This window comes from Miniopterus natalensis, chromosome 10 (assembly GCF_054644295.1).
Source record: "Miniopterus natalensis isolate mMinNat1 chromosome 10, mMinNat1.hap1, whole genome shotgun sequence".
In the NCBI taxonomy this organism is placed as follows: domain Eukaryota; kingdom Metazoa; phylum Chordata; class Mammalia; order Chiroptera; family Miniopteridae; genus Miniopterus; species Miniopterus natalensis.
This window is the reverse complement of record NC_142090.1, coordinates 79,993,207-80,015,292: the sequence shown is the minus strand read 5'-3', so window position 1 is coordinate 80,015,292 and position 22,086 is coordinate 79,993,207. Positions and strand designations below refer to the sequence as shown.

General features: G+C 47.4%; 1 protein-coding gene across 1 annotated transcript in view; it reads left to right on the top strand.

The window, feature by feature from the left end:
• Positions 1–22,086, top strand: part of AOAH (acyloxyacyl hydrolase) — a 92,997-nt gene that overhangs the window by 60,694 nt on the left and 10,217 nt on the right. Inside the window, exons 13-19 of the mRNA XM_016222239.2 lie at positions 7,119–7,201; positions 11,784–11,820; positions 12,570–12,644; positions 17,223–17,395; positions 19,633–19,691; positions 19,779–19,838; positions 21,110–21,206. Of these exons, the coding sequence (XP_016077725.2) occupies positions 7,119–7,201; positions 11,784–11,820; positions 12,570–12,644; positions 17,223–17,395; positions 19,633–19,691; positions 19,779–19,838; positions 21,110–21,206 (584 nt within the window). The remainder of the gene's footprint in view (positions 1–7,118; positions 7,202–11,783; positions 11,821–12,569; positions 12,645–17,222; positions 17,396–19,632; positions 19,692–19,778; positions 19,839–21,109; positions 21,207–22,086) is intronic.

The window sequence follows — 22,086 nt, the reverse complement described above, 5'->3', positions numbered from 1 at the left end:
TAAAAAGCTGAAATCCTCCCCCAATCTCACCCTTTCTCCCAGAAGGAAGCTTTGTTATCCATTTAGTGTGATTTCATCCAGAGCCCTCCTACATGATTTGCACAGAATAAATGCTTTGCTGGGATTCTGCCATCGATGACATCACACTGTGCATACACACGCTATAAATCAGTGCTTCGCCCTAACAATTCTTCTCAGGCGGAGTGCATTTCTGAGAGATATTTCATAGCACGGTTGCTTCAGCCTCCTGTCGATGGGCAGTCCACTTAATTCCAAATCCTGATCATCCTGATAAAGCTGCAGTGAACATCCTATAGCGCTCTGCACAGATACTGTGAGGATTTCTTCAGAAAAACGTGGCTGGATCAGAACATACCCACTTTTAATTTTCATCACCCCTCCAATAGGGCTGTACCAGCTGATCTTCTCTCAAATGGTCTATGAGAACACTTGTTCCCCGTGCCTCTGCCAACACTGGATGTTGTCCCCCCTTCTGAATTTTTCCCACCTAACGGTTTTTACTGTTGTTCTAATACGTAACCTCCCGATTACCAGTGAGGCTGAGCATCTTAGGCATTTACCCCCATCCTTGTCTTTGATGTTCTCCACTCGGGTCAGTTCCTTTCAACCGGCGGACAGCATGATTCTTTCCTGTGTTCCCACTGTGTTCCCTCAATGCCAGTGTCACCTTGCGTGTCATAATAAGTGTTTGCTTAGTGTCTCCCCACCCCACCTTCCCCCCCACCAGACTCTGTCTCTAGGTTTTCCAGTTCTATCCTAACCACTCCCCGGCCCTAACCCTGCACAGCAAATATTACCACTGTCTCTCTCTGGCCCTGCTGCTAGCTGTCCGAGCCCCAGTCGGCTCTGTGACTGATCCCCTAAGATTCACCCCCATAGGACCTCAGAGTTTATACCCAAATTAGCTGTGCCCCTGGAGAGAGTCAGCAATAGCCTCAGAAAACTTACTGGGATACATCACTGTCGCTCGAACAACATCCTGCTAGGTTTATCCCCAAATGTCCGACCTGCTAAGCCGTCTGGGAAGCTTCTGGGCTTGCTCTCTCCAGGTAGGTCCTGCTTTGGGTCAACATAGGAGGAGATCGTTTTCTCAGCTCTAAATCCACCCCTTTAATTTCTCTGCATTATTCTTGAGGCTCATTCTTGATTTTATTCCTGTTTTGTTTTGTTTTTCTTTCTGTCATAGTGAAATTGAGAAAGAGTTTTTTTGTGTTATCTGAGCCCATGTCCAACTAGCAGACATTGTGCCCGAGACTCACCTATTTTGAATTTTGTTATTAAAAAGCAAAATCTGACCAGCGTGTCCTCACAGGCAGTGCTGTACTTCCCGGGACCCACAGTAGAGGGAGCTGATGAAATTGAGGATTTAATCTGTTGTACTTGCAATTCCTCTCCCTATGCTGACATCACCAGCACCCTGGGCACTGGAGGTGGTGTGAGGACAAGGACTTCCAGTACTCCTCATCTGTACCCCTCAGATCACAGGACCAAAGCCATCGCCTCACCTACTAGCCCATGGGACTGGGTCTTGATGTACAACAGAGAGAAAAAGAAAAGACAAAAAAAAATCACACTGGGAAACCCGAATCCAACTAAGAACAGGGGAGCTAGAGGAGAGGGATTCAAAACCAGAATGGTCATCACTGTTAGTCGTACTATGCTCAGCGTCCCCTGTGTATCCTATTAATTCAAGTTCAGATGGTCCTGTGTACAGGTAACTTTCTATTAAGCAATCTTCTCAATTTGTAGGCATCTCAGAATATTGTGTTATAGCCTTCTCAAAATAATGCATTGACCCCTCTGTCTTCTCAGGATTCCTGAGCACTCCCTGACAAATGCAATTCCTAGAATTTATAGGAGAGATTATGCATTTGAGGTGGGGATAAAAGAAAACAGTATCTTTGATTACATGAAATACTTTCTAGTGCCTCGTACAAAACCTTTAACCCCAAAATATTAGTTGGCCAGAAACGTTCATGAAGCTATTCGCCTATGGAAAGATTTCTATATTCTTGTAATGAAATGTGCAACTGACTGTATCCATGATATTAATACCCACACTATTTACTCTCCATGAGCAAGTCAGGAACAAAACAATGTTTCAGTACATAAATTCTGTTTTTAGCGTTATCAAAAATACATGTGTGGCTAAATATTGGTAACAATCACTTTCCCAAAGGAAAATCACTCCTCTTTATTGACCGTGAAATTATTTTAGGGTTGAACTCGGATCTGATGTCCATTTCCCATCTACATTTTCAAAACAGAATAAAATAGTCAAAGTAGAGGACATTAACAATGCGGTATATAAAGTATCCCATCCAGGCTTCTGGGTGAGAGAGCAGATTGAACAAAGATTCACTTCTCTCCCTTGAGAAAGCCCAGTGAAATGACAGCAAATGGGTTTGTCCACAAAGACAAAGAGAGCAGGGAGAGCTGACGGCCTCAAAATGCTGGGAGCCAGGAGCAGGGGTAACTGACTTCGCCGGCCCAGGCACCACGGTGCGGCCTAAGCTGGGAGGAGGGAAGGTGGAGAAGCACCCGGATTACCTGGCAGGACCCCCGGAAGACTTGGGAACCGGGTACATGTGGTTGCGCCCGAGGTGGAGGTGAGGCCAAACACAGAAGTATTGGTTGAAGGGTTGCTGGAGAAGCAGCTGGATAACCAAAGGTAATAGGTATGAGGGAAGCCTGGAATGTGAAACACGATATAAAAACAAAGACAAAGAAACAACTTCATGAGAACAGACATTAGCTTTGTTTACTAAGAGGAAATTAAAAAAAAACAGCAACAACCCTCTACTTAATATCCTACTCATAAAAGGCACTAAAGTTAACATCTTCGAAAAGATAAGAGAAGATATTTCATTGATGTAACAAGAACATTATGCTAAAATTAAAGAAACATCCAAAGAACCAAAACAATCACTTGGAAATTATACTAGTGACATAGGATGATTTTCACAGCAAAGTTGAAAGATAAAGTTGAGAATATCATCCAGAAAATAGAGCAAAAGACATAGATAAAGAACATAGGGCAGAAAAACTAGGAAATTAGAGACCAGCCTAGGTGACGTTTCAGAACGAGTGGAACGAGATGCTGCTGCAGCTTCTCAAGGGATCAAGGAGCAGAACAGCTCAGACACGGGCGGCCAGGCGCCCATGGGCGGATTCTTTCCGACTTCTGAGGGCAAATGGTTTTTACCTAGAATTCTGTAACCCTCCGTCTGGTTACCTATCATTACATAACAAAGAACTTCAACTTCAGTGGTTTATCACAATTATTCTCATATCTCCCAGTTCGGGGTCAGGTATCCAGCCAGAGCGTGGCTGCCGGCTCTTCGGCTCCGCCCGACACTGGCCGTGGTGACTCAGTGCTGTTCACCTGGAGCCTGCGCTGCAGGCCCCGGATGGCTCCCCTCACATAACCTGTGCCCGGGAGGGGGCAACGAGAAGGCTGGGCTTAGCTGGGTCCCTCTTCCTTTCCAAGTAGGGGCTATTTTTAAAATAGATTTTAATTTTTGAGCAGTTTTAGGTTTACAGAGAGACTGAGCAGAAAGTCCAGCGAGTTCCCTTATACTCGCTCTTCTCCTCCTCAGTTTCCTCTGATTAACACCGTGCATGGGCAGGACGCATTCCTTACAAATGAAGAGTCAATACTGACACAACATTCTTAACTAATGTCCGCAGTTTACATCAGGGTAATTTACTCTTTGTAGTGAACAGTCTCTGGGTTTTGACAAATGCATAATGACAAACATCCAGCATTTCAGTATCATACGGATTAGCTTCACTGCCCCCAAAACCCTGTGCTCCACTTTTTAATCCCTCCTCCGTCTCTCCAAGACCCCGGAAACCACTTGATCTTTTACTGTCTCCACGGTTTTGCCTTTCCCAGAATGCCAGAGAGTTGGAATCGCAGCGTAGGTAGCCTTTACAGATTGGCTTCTTTCACTTAGTAATATGCATTTAAGGTTCCTCCGTGCCTTTTCACGGCTTGATGGCTCATTTCCTTTTATTGTTGAGTAATAGTCCACTGTATGGGTGCACCACAGCTTATCCATTCGCCTATTAAAGGACACCTTGGTTGCTTCCACTGTACAGTCTTTCTCATGATATCTCAATAGGGTAGTCAGACTTCTTACATGGGGTGTCAGGGTTCTAAGGGACCAAAGTTGACAGGTGTCTTAAAAAGCCAGGCCAGAACTAGCATAGTGTCACTTCCGCCATCCCCTTTTGGTCAAAAAGTCCCAGGACAGCCGAGATTTAAGGATAGGATACTCCTAACTTTGATCTGCCATATCTGTCAGTGAGAGGCACGCTGTGGTGTCCCAGAGGCTCATTCCCTCCTTCCCACCAGTAGCTTAGCAAGAAGCTGATTCATCATGTGTTGAACTTTCCCTTTTTATCAAAACACTTGCCTGTACTAGAAATCTGTGTTTATTATTACATAGTAACTCTTAAACACTAGAACCCGCTTTTTAAATAGCTATGTAGGGTGTCCTGGATGAGTCTGTCTGAGATACCTTTCTATGAGATCACAGGAGTTCAGAGAGCAAGTGAACATGGCTCATTCTCAACTTGATTTATCCCAGCAAGTCCTATTGACCCCACTTAGGTCTACACTTGCGGTGTAAGCCCTGTTTCTGGGCCCACACTACATCTCATTAACAATACCCCACCACCTTACACTTCGTATCAAGTCAAAAAATAAAAACACTTCTAGATATGCAAATGCTAAAGAAATACTAATCATGATGTTACTTCCCACACAGCCTTCAAAAGTAACTAAAAGCGTTCTGTGCCCCAAACAAGGCAAGCGTGGTCTTCAGGGAATAAGCCCACCTAATAAGCCAGGAAGATGTGACGATGAGGAAGGGAGTTCCCAGATTATCCCCTGTGCCAAGTCCCGGTGACACAGGTCAAGGGCTTCCAGGAGAGAGTTCCACGAGAAAACGAAATTCAGAAACTACCTGATACATCAGAGCGCATTGAAAAGGACCCAAACAACTGTAAAATATTTCAGGGTGAATTGCTGATAAATACTTAGAAATTAAGCAACAAAACAAAAGGCAACTGTTAACTCCAGGGAAGTAAAAGAGTTGTGAAGGGAAGAAAAAATAATCGTAGATCAATTGTGAGCAGTGAAGTCCTCCTCTCTGTGGCAGGAAATGAGTAGATGACACTAAAGACTGAAAATCAAGAAGTAGCCTTGAAAGTATGACATGAAGACATAAGGAAGAAAATACTAAAAGACTCGGTCAGTTAAGGTTGAAGTTAGTGACCTTCAGGAACGGAGAAGTAGGGAAGGGAGAGGAATGTGGTGTTGCTGGTCATCACTCTTAAACTATTTGTTTCTATCAGGCTTTGTTCACATTTGCCTTTTCAATGAGGTTTGCTCTGACCACCTTAATCCCAGTTTCCTCACTTTTTTTTTTAATAGCATGTATCACCTTCTAGCATCCTCTATAATTTGCTTATTCATGATATTTAGTGGGGTTTTTTTCCTGCTAGAATGTCAACAACACAGGGACAGAGGTCTTTGTTCTTTTCATTTACCAATATGACCCAGGTGCCTAGAACAGTGCCTGGGACATAGTAAGACTCAATAAACATCGCTCAAGTAAAATGAATTTGATTATTTTAATACTCTGTGCATCAGTAGCTTTGATTTTTACTAAATAAAATAAAATCATTCACCTTAAAACTCTACCACAGAGCAAAATCCCATACTTAATTTATTGCTCGGACATCTTAGTCTTCTATTAAGAAATGTTGTAAGTTTTCTGAGGCTTCAGAAAGAATACACTTTCAGCGCATCCCAAGGATCCAAACCTGGTACATGCTTCCCTTTCTGAAGCACCGAGACAGTTGGCCAGCACTATAATATGAGTGAGACTTACACAATACTTAAAAATAAACGGTGACTTATGTAAGGTTATGAGATCTGAAGTTGTTATAATGAAAAGAAGATGCAATATGTTGGAGGGCTGATCAAATACTTCTGAGTTTAGCCATTACCCATTAGTTTATATCTGGTCTTGTTTCAAAAAGGACTTTAGGAAGCCAATAACATTATAGAGAATATAACATTAAATTGAATTTAAATTAAATTAAAGCTTGGCAAAGAAAATAAAAAAATCAAAGAGGGGACAAAGGGGAGCCAAGAAAATGACTTAAAATGAGGGCAATTATAGCCTGATACTGGTCACAAATTTGTCTGTAAATTCTGTGTCCATTAGTATTAGATTCAGCCACAGGTAACAGAGAGACTCAATGTTTAGGTGGTTTAAATAAGATAATACATGAGTTTATTTCTCTCAAACATGAAAGGTCAGAGATGTGCAATCCAGGTCTGGTATGGGAGCCCAAGTCCACTGGTCCTCAGGGATCCAGGGTCTTCCCAGCTCACTCCTGCCTTCCCAGTGGAGAACTTATCCCCACAGCCTATAATGACAGCATTCCTATTCTGGGCAACAGAATGGTAAACAGGACAAAGAAAGAGCAAAGAAACCTGCCAGTTGTGTCCTAAGAAACATTCCCTGAAACTGCTGCTGAAAAATTCCACTTCCATCTCATTACCCAGAACTTAGTGAAGAGGCCACACCTAGCTGCAAGGGAAGCTGGGAAAGCTGTCATCATTTTGAGCAAACATATGTCCTACTGAAACATCTATTAAAATGGGCAAAGGGGAGACAGATATAAAGGACAAGAGTGTCTGCCACAGCTTCACAGCAATTGAGAGATGAAAGGGGACGTGGTCATGTTCAAAATACAGAGATGGTAAAGATGACCAATTGTTCAAGAGACTTACAGCAGTGTCTGGTAAAAAGATTACGAAGGGGTGACTCTGGAGGTCTTCTTAAGAAAAAAGAGTTTGGTCTTACGCAATCGTTACACATCCACACAATCGTTTTATGGGGCTGTTTCTTGCAATAACTTAGGCAGTGATAGTTTAGAGAAAATGCATCTGCAGAGATTTGATTTCCTGAGTTCATTTCCACCCCAGTTTAAAAAGTCATAATAAAAACATCTTTGTTTCAACTTCATCACCTGAATATCCCAACATTAAGTATACACATATTTATGTGTTTCAGAATTAAAGAAAACTCTATTTACCTTCATTTATGGAAAAGAAACCGCTGCAATCACAGAGACTACCAGAATCTTTCCAAAAACGGTATGTAGTCTTCCGCCAAAGCCTTGGCCTATGTGCCCTGAAGGACTGACTTTATTTCATAAGTACCACAAAAGCTGAGAATTACATAACTAGGACCATGGGGTAAAATGAACAGTCTCTCTTTCTGTTAGAGCTGCCCTGGGCTTAGAGCCTTGTCCCCACAGCAAATGAGAACAAGACACAGTCAAGACATAGACAAAGGAGCAGGTCAGTTGTCCAACAGGAAAGCTCCAGAAAGGCCAAGGTGCAGGGCATTCGAGGCTTAGGAGGCAAGACCCGAGTGAGCATGAGCAGAACAGAACTAAGCAAAATCAAGGTCACTGCAAAGACTCTGCCCTCCCCTCTGGTGCAAAGTCTCCCACTTTTTTTTTTTTAAATATATCTCTCTTGATTTCAGAGAGAGGAAGGGGGAAGGAGAGAGAGAAACATCAGTGATGAGAATCACTGATCAGCTGCCTCCTGCACGCCTCCTACTGGGAATCGAGCCATAACCCAGGCATCTGCCCTGACCAGGAATCGAACCCCGACCTCCTGGTTCATGGGTCAACACTCAACCACTAAGCCGCACTGGCCAGGCTTCCCTTTCTTTCTTTAAATCCTTAGGAATTCAAAGAATGGACACTTTGTCTGGTGTAACTTCTTGGAGGCACTGCTTGACTGTTTCTGTAGGGATGTGACTCTAAGAGGACTTTTCTTCGTTCCTCCGAGTTCCTGATCCTTTAATGTTCGGGTTTTCTTCTCCAGCCCCTCTGCCTGGTTTCAGAGGCTCCTCCTCACTATGGGTTTTCGTTTCATATCGTGCAGCATGTACCCCGACTACCTGCACCGAGCGATTCCAAGTGCTCTCCAAGGCTTCCATTAGGTATAGGAAAAGTCAGCCCTCTGTGGCCTGCACATTTATGGCTACACTTAGTTTTCATTATTAGGGAAAAAGAGGAGAAGGGGGAGGAAGAGTGGAGCGGAATGTTAAAGCGTTTCTTGAAAACTGGAGAGTCAGAATTAAAGGGACAGCTCTTATTTTGGTCTTGATGTTTAGGTGCAAGATCTCAAACCTGTCTATAGGCATCCCCACCATGAGCCATTGCCGGTGATTATAAAGCATTTTAAAATATAAAATGTCGAAGTCACCTATAATTCGAGTACCAGTTCTCTGGCATGGGGTTGGGCACAGCAAGGCTCCTGCTCAATCTTTAAGATCAGCCAATTCGGGGAGGAGGGGGGATCCTTACAGCTTCCAATGCACCAAAGTGGCCAGCGGGAGGTGGCCGTGTGGTTAAGGGAGGGGGGCAAAACCAGCTCCTCACAGAACAGCAGAGTGAGGCCCCTGGTTGGATGAGCACAGTTCCCCAAGGTGACCCCAGGATCCCCTTCAGGGTTGTCTAGACAAGCCAGCTCCCATGGGGCGTCTTCACTCCACCCTGATGGGAGAGATCGGCCCCGAATTCAGTGGGATGATGGGGTTGAGGGGACAATCCAGCCTTGGCAGTTTGCCCTTTCCCCAATAAAGCCAAGTCCCTAAACTATGTCAGGTGACATTGGAATTTGCAAAACCCAGATGGGGCTCACTTCGCACAACGGGGACAGTAACAGCCCCTCCTGAGCTTCAGGGGCTGCTAGAAAGTTGAACGGGGAAAACTCGGTGCTCCCCTGAGTGTCCTTCATCACCGCCAACCCCACCTACCACCTGGCCAATTATTTACTCAGCATTTTCAGAAATCAGGCACTTTGCCAATGTAAATATAGGGTGTCCGAAAAACATGTGTGCACTTTTTTATGTCATTGTCAATGGCCAGGGCTCCTGATGTCCTAGGGGGTCTCCTTTCAGTCGGCCCCTTTTCAAGGCTGAAGGTAAGGGGCCTCGTGGGGAAAGCTCGCTGCTGCTGAGTGTCCTGAGCTTGAATGCACTTGTGGTCTCATCACCAGCCCGGAGCATCGTTGGGTGGGCCTCCTACCTCTGCTCTTCCCTTACCTCCCCTCCTCTCATTCCCACCTGATTCGGCCTCCTCCCCTCCCTGTTTCCCTCCAATGTTGCCATAGGTGCTAGAAGGAGAAAGGTGAGCAAGACAAACCCCTGGCTTCACGGGGATCGTAGCTAAATGGAAAAGAAAGGCGACAGCAGAAACAGTGACGGTGCTGGTAAAATGATAGAAAGAGGTAGGCTGAGGCCTGTGGAAGTGAGAGCCTCTTACCTCTGCCTGCAGGATGGGGGGGAAATGTCACAGAGGAGGTACCTTTGAGCAGAGAGCCCTGCAGGAAAAAACACAAACACAAAAAACAGGAATCCAGAAAGCAGAGGGCGATGGGGCCTCAGGGCACAGAGGCTCCAAGGGCACAGTAACCTTTGGGAAGAGAAGACCGGCGTGGCTGAAGGATGCTTGTGAAGCTACATCAGGTTTTCAGAGTAGGAGGCAGATTTGGGTGACCCTGGGAAGCTATTACATTCTTTTAAAAATACATGTTCGGGAGAACCATGTATCTGGCTTGTCGCAGGAATTCGGAACCACACTTAGGAATCTGAAAGTATTTGCAGTAATAGAAACATCATCAGAAAGTGTCCCAACAGTTATTAAGTGCCCACTGTTTTGAGCTCATGGCCAGTATATTAGTCTAAATGTTTCTGCTTATTGCAAACAAACATTTTTAGAGAAAAAGACGAATTTAAATTCCTCATGGCAAATTTTTACCTGGATTCTACACATTGTGCTCTTCAAAATGCTTCCGAATTCAGGGCTTTGATGGCCAATAAGGACCCTCTTCTTTCTTTAATTAGGGACAGGCAAGTCCCCACTGGGCCACTGGCCCTTGTTTCATAGTCAAACCTGTTCCATTTCCCTGGACTATAACTATAGAGACCAGAGTGTGACCCTCTCAAGGGCAGTGCCAGTTCTTCAAACACTGGCCTCGCTTTACCACCTCCCACGGCTGGGGCTGCCTCTGCTGCTTACACCTCCTGGGTCCACCTGCGTCTGGAAGTATTTTCTGGGATGGCAGCAGCTGCCACAGCAGAACCAGCACTGAGAAGAAGTCTAAGTACAGGAGGCGAAAGACTGGACACTGGGGGAGGAGACAGAAGCGTTGGCGGGTCCGGCAAAGGGCTAGCAGAACCACACGAAGGGGGGTTAGGAAGAGACAGGGCGTTACATGAACTAATTCCATCATCTCAAAAACTGAGCTTTCCAAGGGAAGCGGAAATCCTGGGAGGGCAACAACTTGGGAGCAGAGAAAACGCAGTGCTCGTATTACAAAGACCCCCCAGGAGAAGAAACACATCTGGGTAAAGCAGAGTAGGCATGGCCCCTCTCCCTGAGAGGATGCTGGTGACCGCTGTTTTTAAATCCCCTGCGACGTGGGCCTGCCATCCTGTCCTGAGCAGCAGAGGGAGGCGGGTGGTGTGGACACGGGAGGGGCTGACCCCGCGGCACGCCACGGCAGGCCTTCATTTCCATCCCCCTCGAGCTCCGGGGGTGATCTGCACCTTGAATTCCCGGCTGCCTCTGGACAGTGAGGAAAATGATTGGCCTGACCTGGTCCTTCAATTTTTTTTCCCACTCATGCCTTGAGCTTTCATTAGTTTCTGTAGCTCATTAACACACAAATCCAAGAGTGAGAATTAAACACCTCCTGATTTATGATGCTACTAAAAATGGGCAGCTGAGATCATGGGCCTGGAACTGGACCAAGGGCCTAGCGACGAGATGGGTGAGCCCTGGTGGGCACCCTGCCAGCACAGGGGCCACCCTCCGTCTTCATCCTGGGGACCATCGGGAAGGACCTGACAGCCAGAAATGCCCGGAGTCTCTACGTCTAGGACTCGACGTGGCACTTTCTCTGAGCCCAGACAATGGGCCCAAATCACATTGGGTTCCCCCTTCTCAAGCTCTGGGGTGGGATTTGCATTAAACCTCGCACCAGTTCTCAGTTATGCGTCTACCCCAGAGACGCTACTGCTCAGGGATAGAGGCCGTGTCCAACTCATTGTTAACTCCCTACTTGGGTTCACTCTTTCTAGCCTCCCAGCCTAGGGAAGCATCACTCAGGGGGCCAGAGCTCAGCATTGCAGGCGGAAGGGACAGGGTTTGAATGGCAGTTCTCCAAGTTAGTAGCTGTGTGGCTTTGCGCAACTCTACAACCTGAACCCTGCACAGGCCAGCCAGAGGGGGAGCCTTGGGAGTAAGCATGAAGACCAGCTTCACTGGGGCTCGCTGGGGAGATGGGTGGTCCTCAAAGAATCCTTTTTACTGTTCCTCTCACACCTCAACTCATCCTTAATCTTTGGGGTAGTTCCTCTCTCTGGTGATAGATCTATACTTTTTCCTTACGCCTGCTAGCAAGTTCACTCATTCATGTTAGGAAATGTCTGAAGACCTGTAAATCCAAAGACTTTGGGATTATGTCAATATAATGCCGAGGAAAGACCCATTAAGGAGCATGCCAGAGCAATGTTACTCCATCAAGAGGACTTTGCGGGTGACCTCAGACTGTCCAGTGACGCGTCTCCCATGATTTCAGTCCATCAGACTCTCATCCTGATAGTGTTGAACTGAACTCACTAACTTTAATTATCCTCATTTTAATTATTCAGGCGCATCTTCCCAAAACCTGGAGAGACTTATAGGAAGGTAAGTGGAAGGGGGCTATAAGAAGTTGTTTTTAAATCACACTTCTCATTTTGAAAAATGAATGAAAACTTTGTTGTTACCCCACCCTCACTAGCACCGGGCATCAGTGAGTCATTCTGCAAACAATGGGAGATTATTATCTCTTCTTGGGCCAGGGAGCGTTGGAAGTGTTCATTTGCATATGTCCTTAAAAGAGAATCATAAAAATACATACAGAGTGGGTGAAACTCAGATCTGGCCAAAAAGACAAAAAGGATTTCATGTTCCTGTTTAAGAGTGACAAAACACTTGTATGCTCACTTGGGGCTTAAAATTGAGAAGCAAGGCCCTGGGTGCCCAGCATGGGAACCTTGGGAAACCCTTAATTTTCCAAAGTTGGCTGCAGGCCCACAGGTCGTCTTATGAATCTGGACACAAGTAGCCCAGGTAACTGACTTGTGTCTATTGACCACAAGGGCTGCGTAGATGCTGAGAAGATGGTAGGGTGTCCCAGTGCGGGAGACTTCTCACACTCCTCAATCCCGTGCACTTACATGGTCTTTCCCTAATAGGAAGTAGATTAAAGAGCATAGAGAAGGGAGGGGAGAAAGGGGGAAACGGGAAGGGTGCTACTAGAATGAAAGGAGAAGAGCAAGAAGTTACCCACAGGGTGGTCATGCAAAGATCTTTCATGGGCCCAGCCTGTGACTTTGGTTACAGAGCTGTGTTTCCAAGTCTGTGACGCTCAGCTTCCATCTGTGGCTTCTCAGTCTGTCTAGGAACCCACTGTTGGACCATCCAGCCATTGTCATATACGCCATGATCGGAAATGATGTCTGCAACGGGTGAGTTATTAAGAAAGAAGCCTTTGAAAATCCTTGGGCTCTGGGTTTCCCCTTTTCTCCACTCCACGCCACTCCATTACAGCAACCTGCTGCTGAGTTAAATTTCTCTGTCTTTACAAGCCCTAGACACATGTGTAATCAACAGAACCAACCTGTAAAGGAGAAAGACCCTTTTACAAACATCTGATCCATTCATTCTTTGCTCTGATTCACAACAAGTGGGTGTGTCATGATCAGTTCTGATTTGTATCACAAGAAATATGCTTCTGCCTGGCCAGCATGGCTCAGTGATTGAGCGTCGACCCATGCATGAGCCAGGATGTCAGGGTTTGACTCCCGGTCAGGGCACATGCCCGGGCGGTGGGCTCAATGCCCAGTCGGGAGCAGGAGGCGGCCGATCAATGACCCGCTCTGTCATCATTGATGTTTCTATCTCTCTCTCTCCCTCTCCCTTCCTCTCTCTGAAATCCATAAAAACACATTTTATTAGAAAAGAAATTTGCTTCTACTAGCCAAGAATCCAAGACTGAGAATCATGACTTTCTCAATAAAATAAGGCAGAATCACAGCTACCCCATAAGACCAGCCTCCCCGCTCACATCCTCAGGCACCGACTCATGGGGTAGAGACGCCACAGTCTTAGAGAGTTTGCAGAGAAACTACACATGCTTCACGGCCAATCCTATTTTTGCCCATGGCCCATAAAACAAAGTAGTTTCGCTGCCCTGCTAATATCCACAGTGATTTCAAAATGTTGAGTGCCTTCATTCCCCCACAACATTTTGGAAGATTTCTCAAAATCTGTGTGTACCCCTAAGAATACCCTGCATATGGGCATGCCATCTGTCCTGTGATCATGGCCAAAAAGAAAAGGTGACATCAGATCCTGAACAGCTCCCAGCAGCCACCCACCCTCCGTTTTAGAAAACAGAAAAGGAAAGCACAGGGGGTTACGTGACTTGCCCAATTAATTGACTAAGGACAGAGCTGGACTCCACCCCGAGCAGTGCTAAAGCAGGGATTCCTGCTCGCTGCCTCACCTTTGCTTTCCCACACACCACGGTTCAATGTCATTAAAGTGTTTGCACTCACGGACACCTCCATGAGAGCCTAGGCCTGATCAGTGAAGTGAGTTCAGGGCAGGAGGTGCCACACTGTGATCCAGAATGCTCATGTGCCAGCCCCTGCCTTGGCACCCTCTAAGCTGGTTTACTGATCTCCCCAGGCCCCCAAGTCTGCCAAGGGTACACACTGGGGACCCAAGTCCCAACCTCTTCACAGACTACCTGGGACACTCCACTAAATAGCAAACAGCTATGAGCCCAGAGCCATGCCACTCACTATATCATCTCACCCCACAGCAGCCCTAGGAGGCAAGTATGACTGTCCCCATTTCACAGAGAAGGAGACCGAGGTTCTGCAAGATTAAAAAACTTGCTTATCCGTCCATAGAGCATTGAGCGGCCAAGCTGAGAGCCAAACCAGGTTCTCTGATGAAGTCCTGTGCTCCTTCCCACAGTCCACACCGGCCTTGTTTACTTTCCTTCATCCATTCATTTTTTAAACTGTAAATTGAGCACCTGTGATGTGCCAGTCTCTGGGGTCCAATGGCAAAGAGGCCACAGTTCATGACCGCGAGCTTCTTATGGAAGGAGAAGCGTTGAGCTTCAGCGCCCAGCCCCATCACAAAACAGAACAAACCGATGGTCAGATCAGCTGGCACCCTCCAGCTTCGGCATCAGGTTCCCCCGGAGGGTCAGAGAGCAGACTAGTTACACGGCGTGAAAGGCACCTGCAGAAAGAGGCACTGACTCCAAGAGCCCAGGCCCCTGAAACTGCCTTTTCCCAGCAGAACCTGCCGACCCAGAGGTCCTTCCAGCCAGACCTGCTTTTCCTTTGCCAACAGCCGAGGGGCAGGCAGCCGTCAGCTAGGACCGGTGCCAGCCTCCCCCTGCCGGGATCTGGGCAGAGAAGCAGCAAGCATTTGGGAGAAAGAACGGAGCTGGCAGTGTGGGATGTCCCCGCGGTGCCCACTTTGCAACGCCCTGTGGAGGGGTTAAAAAAATAAAGACAGATGGCAACTACACCTCCCCATCTGCCAGAACGTCAAGGTGGAGCAGATAACCCGAAATGAGCAGAGTGATTGCATAAAAAGCTCACGCCAGCAACGGGTTGCATAAGAAGTCCTCCTGAGCAAGTCTGGGGATACTTGCTTGACTTCTGTCTTTCCTCCTTTGGCAACGATGGCCTGCTCTTTCCCACATAACGCAACGATGTGCTTCCTTCTCAGCCCCGAACTTGTGCAGTTGCTCAACAGACACTGTTACTGAAATAAAGGTCATGGTTGGAAGATAGCCGTCAGTGTCCGGAATTCAAGAAAAAAGGCAACACAGATGAACCTACGGTCTCATTGTAACTCCACTCAGTTTGGCCTAAGCTTACCCAGCCTCCTCGGGCTTTTCCGATCACTGCCCACAAAGCTATAGAATGTGCTGGGAACAGGGCAAATGCAAGTGAGCTACAGCAGCAGACCCTGAGCTAGCAGGGCCCGCACTGGGAAATGGGAGTGGCCTTCAGGCCCTCGATTCATAAAGCATGATGACAGGGATTCCCCAGCGTCCCAACCCGCAGCCCTGAAAAGAACATGGTAACTGCTAGAAATGTGGCCAACACTGGCCACATCAATTGACAGGGTCCCGTTTTTTTATAGTGGACCTAGAAATTATAAATTGTGCACCTTTTACTTAATAGAGCCAGGACCACCCCACACAGGTTGCGTGCCCGGCCCCCAAGCATTTTTTTTCTGCGATGACAATGCTTCAGGAGACGCCCTGGGCAGCTGGCCGATGGACGCTGAGGGGAGAGGAAATCAGGCCAGGTGCTGACCCCAGAGCCTGGGCTGCCCAGAAAGAATCCATTCTGCCCAATGGTAGAAACCAGCAGCAAAGGGGATGGACTGTGCTCAGAGGAGTTCCCTCCCCCCCTCCCTCCCTCGCCTCCTCCATCAAGGCATAGTGGCCCTGGTAAGGACAAGAAGTCTGCCAATGGCAGGCATGTTCAGGCCACGTCCACTTTCAGGGGCCCCAGGGTCTCTATGCCTGGGGTAATGTGGGCGCAGAGGCCCCCCCATTCCCAGTCTGAGTCAAGATGCCTCTTTGAGGGGCCTGTGTGTGTCTGTGTGTCCTCTCCTCCACTTATAAGGACACTATTTGCTGGGTTTAGGGCCCACCCTAATTCCCTATGACCTCATCTTAACTAATGACATCTGCAAAGGCCCTGTTTCCAAATAGGGTCACATTCTGAAGGATACTGTTCAACCCATTATAGAATCGTGCAGTAAATTTGGAATTTTAAGGACTCAGAAGAGAAGACAATGTTTAGCATTATTCCATTCAGGTTAACGTCGAGCAATCTAGAGCCTAAAGAGTAATGAAAACCTTAGAGAATTCATGTTCCCAGGTTAATGCAGGTTAGAATCTTAACTCGAACTGGAGGAGTTCCTGTGTCTGCAAAAGTCAACTGTGCAAAAATATAAACAATAATAGATTCACATATTAAAGCCAGAAAGTATTCTAGCCATCCTATTTACACTTGCCTTTTAAACATAACTCAAAAGAAAGAAATTTTAATGTAACTTTCAATGATGTATTTCTAGAATATGTTCACACATTCCTTATTTTTGTTTTTTCCCCAAACCAAATGAAAATAAGTCAACCAGCTTAAATTTTAAAAATGTCTGATTGAAGCTAAAATGTTGTTACTCTCAGTTCACTTGTGATTTCCATCTTTGTCTTAAATTCTTTGATTTTAGGCCTATGCTCTTATAACCACTTTCAAAACTTTTTTTTCTGTTTTCACTAACTGTTATGAAGCAAAAAGAAAAAATATAATTTAAAATTTAAAATATTGTCTATAGAGCACAAGCACAGCTATGAAGAGAAAGGCAGTGATGCAAAATGGAATTGCCATCGGCAGACAGCGTCGCAGGGGGATAGCCTGAAATAGCGGTCTATCAGGAAAGTTCAAATTCAGGGTAGAATGGAAGGAAATGTGAACACATAATGTAACTTCATTCCTCAGTGACATTCTGTTTCCCTAACTGCAATATAGGTAGGAAGTTTTAGAGACCAAGTTATAGACCTTGAAGTATCAAACAAATAATCATCATCACTACCAGACTCCTTTGATTCCATGAACCATGTGTATCAGTTAGGATATTGAGGTTATGCTGCAGAAACAAACATCCCCTAAAATCTTAGGAGCATAAAGCAACAAACATCTCACTCACACCACATGTCCATCAAGAATCATGTGGCTCTGTTCCAGGACTCAGATTGGTGAAGTCACTGCTGTCTAGAACATTGCCCAGACCCATGGCAAAGAACAAGAGCTTTCTAGAGGCTCCCAGACCAGTTATATGGCCAACCCGATCACATGGAAGCCAGAAATATTCTGCAAATAGCACCAATAGCCACCATGTGGGAATGGGGAAGGGGACCTCAGGGGCCAGGTATTTTGAATTGGCACACATCTATCCTTGTAATCCAGTAAGGCATTTTCTGTTTCTTTTACCCACAGGAAGACTGACACAGTCCGAGCAATGACCACTCCTGAGCAGTTCTACTCCAAGGTCATGGAGACTCTGAAGTATCTGAATTCCCACCTGCCAAATGGCAGCCACGTTATTTTATATGGCTTACCAGATGGGACCTTTCTCTGGGACAATCTGCACAACAGATACCATCCTCTCGGTATTGTTTCGACAATACTTTAACTCTTTAACAATGTCAATGTATATAGAGTTCAAATATATATAGTTCATATCATGTAGGAATACACCTAAAATGCCATCACAGTGCATGAGTCAGAAATGATGAAGGGAAGCATCCCCAGGGGCAGGGTCTAAAGGTCAGTATCCAAAGGTGGGCAGAACCAGCGCCAAAGCCAGAAGGGCAGAAGTAGTTAATGAAGAATTAAGACAAATTGAAAGGTAAGAGTTTCAGTCAGGAAACTCCTTTAACTGAAGGTGAAATCCAGAATGAGCTGATAAAGCCCAAACAAGAGACATTAAAGCCTTGAGTCCAAGGAAGGATTTCTCCAAATCGCAATGGTGAGTGCCCCCTAGTGGCCAGATCGAATTCTGTAGACCACTGTCCTCCAGAGGACTGGTTCCCTGCTTGGACCCTCTCGTGGAGTCCTTGGCTCTACAATGCTTTAGAGATCCCGAGAAGTTTCTGATAGCGTCTCTAGCATTCCGGATGTGGTACATTATAAAAGTAGCAGTAATTCACATTAGGTAGGGCTGCCGTGCTGATCTTTAAAACACTCCTGTGAGAGCGATGTTTTCATTCATTCCATTTAATGGAAAAAGGGAGGCTCAGAGGGGTTAGGGGGCTTGCCAAGTGTTGCATAGCTCATTGCCATGTAAGCTGGGTGCCACACAGCTCTTCCTTCTGTGTTTTGGAAGACAATGCCTTTTCAAAACAATATTTCTTAAGTGCTTGCCATGTGCCAGGCACTGTTCTAGGCACTGTGTGCCCAGCAGTGAACATATGGTCAAAAATCCCAGCAACATAAGGCATATCCCAGTGGGGGAAAGACTCCAAAAGCATGTCAGCGGGTGACAAGTGTTATGGGAGAAAATTCAGTTCAGCCTCTGTCCCCTTGGGCACATGGAGGATCCAGGGTGCAGGTGGAGGCTGAATGTGTCAGTCACGGCAGCTGGGCTGGGCTGAGACGAGCAGGGACACGTACAGAAAGGAGAGAAGTTACAGAAACACACGCAGACCCAAAGAAACAGAGCAGAAGCCGCCTCGGCGGTGGAACGCGGGATCCTGGAGAAAGGTGGAGCTCGGGGCTCCATGTGGGTACCAGGAAATAAAAGCAAAGCCAGTGGTTTGAGGTTCATCTAAAATGTGAAGATGGGACGCCTCTGGGAGCCGAGGAGGCCTGGCGTGTCCCTGCAACTGCAGCAGGGACAACAAGCCTCCGTTTCCCAGGCTCGGGCACACAGAGATAATATATTTCTCCTCTGTGACAAGAAAATTGAATCTATCTTTCAGCCTAACTGAGCTGGGGCGTAAGGAAAACATAAGCTGTTCTATCGGCTTCAGTCCTTCCCTTGGCTCTGAGACGGGGCCTCCTGTTCCCCTCTTTTTCCGAGCGGGACAGCCTGGGTTCTGTGTCTCAGCCACAGCGTGAAGGTGGAATCGCCTGGGGCTGGGGGTGCTGTAAGCAGGGAAGGGAGGGGAGACATGTGAGAAGACAAGAGGTGACCCCCAGAGATTCAGCATCTGCAATTGATGTTTCCGAAGGCTCGGGATGAACCCCACACGGCACCTGTCACCTTTATTCTTAGCCACCTCTCTAACGTGCACCAAAAAATAAGTGTGGGGCATATCTACTCTTAGGGCTCAGATAAGATCCCCTGGGCCGGGCAGGGATGTGGTGCGCTGGCCTCCTGCTTCCAGGGGCCGCCCAAGCACCTTGGGAGGCCTGCAGCTCATCAAACTGCAGGGCAGAGCCTGGTCAGCTGCTCAGACCCTCACCATGGATAACTGGGTCAGACCTGGGTGTTTCAGCAACTTGGACAGGAGGGTTTGTCAACTGCCACCCTGAATGCTCCCGGTGCCCCCTGGGAACCTGGCACTCCATACCATGGCCAGGAGAAAGCCGCTGCTCGGCAAGTCCGTTGTCAGTGGTGCTCTGGTCCGCATGGTGCCCTTGCATCCCTCCACCTGGGTCCAGGTGAGGTCAGGCCCCACAGGCTCCCCGCCCCTGGCCCACACCAACAGCTCAGGACGGAAGGAAGCTCCGTAAGGCCCCTCCCCACCCCGGCTCTGAGTTTCTAGGGGGCTCAGAGAGAAAGGGCATCCTTCATGACCATGCCAGCTGCACAATCAGGGCAGGTCCCTGAAGGGGCCAGCCTCCTGCACGGGAGGCTGCCACCTTCGGGCCCATACGACATCCAGCGCTCGCTGTCTTCCAGGCCAGCTGAACAAGGACGTGACCTACGAGCGGTTCTACTCCTTCCTCAGCTGTCTTCAGGTGAGCCGGCACTGACTTGTCCCGAGGCCACAGTCCCCTCATCGCCCGATGTCCCTCTCTAATCATGGGGTGTCTTCCTGCCCTCAGATCAGCCCCTGCCACGGCTGGATGTCTGCCAACCAGACCCTCCGGACCCTCACTTCACAGGTAGGACTGTCGCAGGCCCTTTGATGGCATTTTGGGTCGTTCCTTCCCTGTGTTTGCTGCGGTGTTGTCACAGGGGATGGGATTTTGACAGGGTGCCGGCCTCCAGCCTGGTGAACAGAAACATCGGACTTCCAGGGGGCGGGAGGAGGCAGGGAATGTGGGGTGCCCTGTCTCTCTCCTCTTGCCTCCTCTGGGTCTGTCACTCTCCCCGTGTCTGTCAGTCACTGTATAGTGTGTGTGTCTCTCTCGCATGCACACATGTGTGTACACACACACACACACACACACACCCCTTTGAAAGCCGGTCCTAGGCATATGCGTAGAGGCGGAGAGAAGGGAGCGAGTTAGGCCCTACGTCTGAGTTCTCCCGAGTGTCAGGAGGACCAGGGGCCCAGAGCTTTCCTCTCTTCTTGACAGGAACCTGCGCTTCACGCAGTTTTTCCACAGGTAATGAATCATCTCTTTGTAAAGACTTACTGAGTTCTTTTTATAAATATACGTCCATTTTTAAAAACCTCAGAGGATATTTTTTAAAAAGCACAGAGAACAATAACAAAAATCACCCCAAATCCCACCACCCAAAGTTAATATGTGTACCTGTCTTTCCAGTATTACTTTCATAGATATTTTGGGGGTTTTGCCTACATAGTGTCAGAATATACATGTTGTTTTATGCCTTCTGACGTCCATCGATTATTCCTCCACAGCCTGATTTTGTAATCATTTCAGAGTACACAACATAGGAACGTACCACGATTTATTTCACCCCTTAGAGCTGGACATGTAGGTCATATAGGTTTCCAGTCTGCCACTGTGACACATAGCACCGTGATGGGCCTGCGTGTGTGTGTGTACCATGTCTATTTCTTAAGACAAATTTCTAGAACAATCACTGGGTCCAAGGGCATGCCGTGTTCAAGGATTTGATCCGTCTTCCTGACCTGCTCTCTAGAAAGGTTAAACAAGTTGACATTCTGGATCACCCATCCCCTGGCACTGTTCTACTCTATCACAACTGTTCATCTTTTCTTTCCCAGTCCCGCAGGGGAACGTGGTATCTTATTACTTTAATTTGCCCTGATTTGGTTCCTAATGAAGTTTAACAGTTTGTATGCTCGTTGGCCATTTGTGCATAAATAGAATTTAGTGCGCTGAGCTGCTCTGTGCAGATGGCGGGGGGGGGGCATTACCCATTTCTTTGTTCTGCCTGAATCCACTCACTAGAGTCAAGGTCTGGATATCACAGAATTCCCTGTTTCCTTTGTATCCAGAGAGCAGAACAACTCTCCAACACACTGAAAAAGATCGCCACCACCCAGAAATTTACGAACTTCGATCTTTTCTACGTGGATTTTGACTTCCAAGAAAGTAAGTGTCGCTCGGCTTTGGTGATGACATAAGACAAAAGCAGCAGCTATCGCTGAGAGCCCGCCCCAGCCGGGTATAAACCAGCAGGCAGCAGACTGGACAGGGTCTCTCCTGACCGTCCTTACACACTAGTAGCTCTAGTACTGAAATCAGATAAAGTGTGACCTTCTTCCTGGGGAGGTGAAAGCTCAGCATCGTCCCTATTTCCCCATCATTTGAGAAACCCGCATGCAATAGAGCCAGTGACCAGTTTGGAAGAAGCTTCAGTGGGAGGGAGCCAACAGGTGAGTGGAGTCGCCTTTGTTCTTGCCAGTATAGCGCCATCCTGCTTACCAATGGGCTAAAGACGAGGGTGACAGGGTGAGGGCTGAGGCAGTGCCTCTCACAGTGGGCACTGAATTACCTAGGGACTCGGTAACAATGCAGACCCCCAGGCCCTGCGCATAGAGAAACTGATCAGCATCTCTGTGGGAGGGACCTCAGGTTTGCCCACGGCAGAGTGGACAGCCCGTGTCCCAGCTTCCCAGATACAACACCAGCATCTCCCTGTTGACCTTCTGTCCAAACACAGGGGTCACCGCGGCGTGGCCACAGAAACAGGCGTGGTTACCGGTGCTACGATTTCTCCTTTACATCTTGACTCTGAGAAACTATTTGTATTGGCCTTAACCCTTCCAGTCTCGTGTTCATTGCCAAGCAGTTGTTGTACAAGAGAAAGGCCTCCTGTGGATGGACTGCCCTCTGCGACGATGCGAATGAAAAGCTTTGCCGTGTATCAAAGGATGGACCATTTCTCCCCCAGAGGTTATCGTCTCCGCCTCCCCCTCGCCAACCCTGCCCCCAGCCCAGGCAGCCGGGGGAGCGATGGCCACCAGGAACT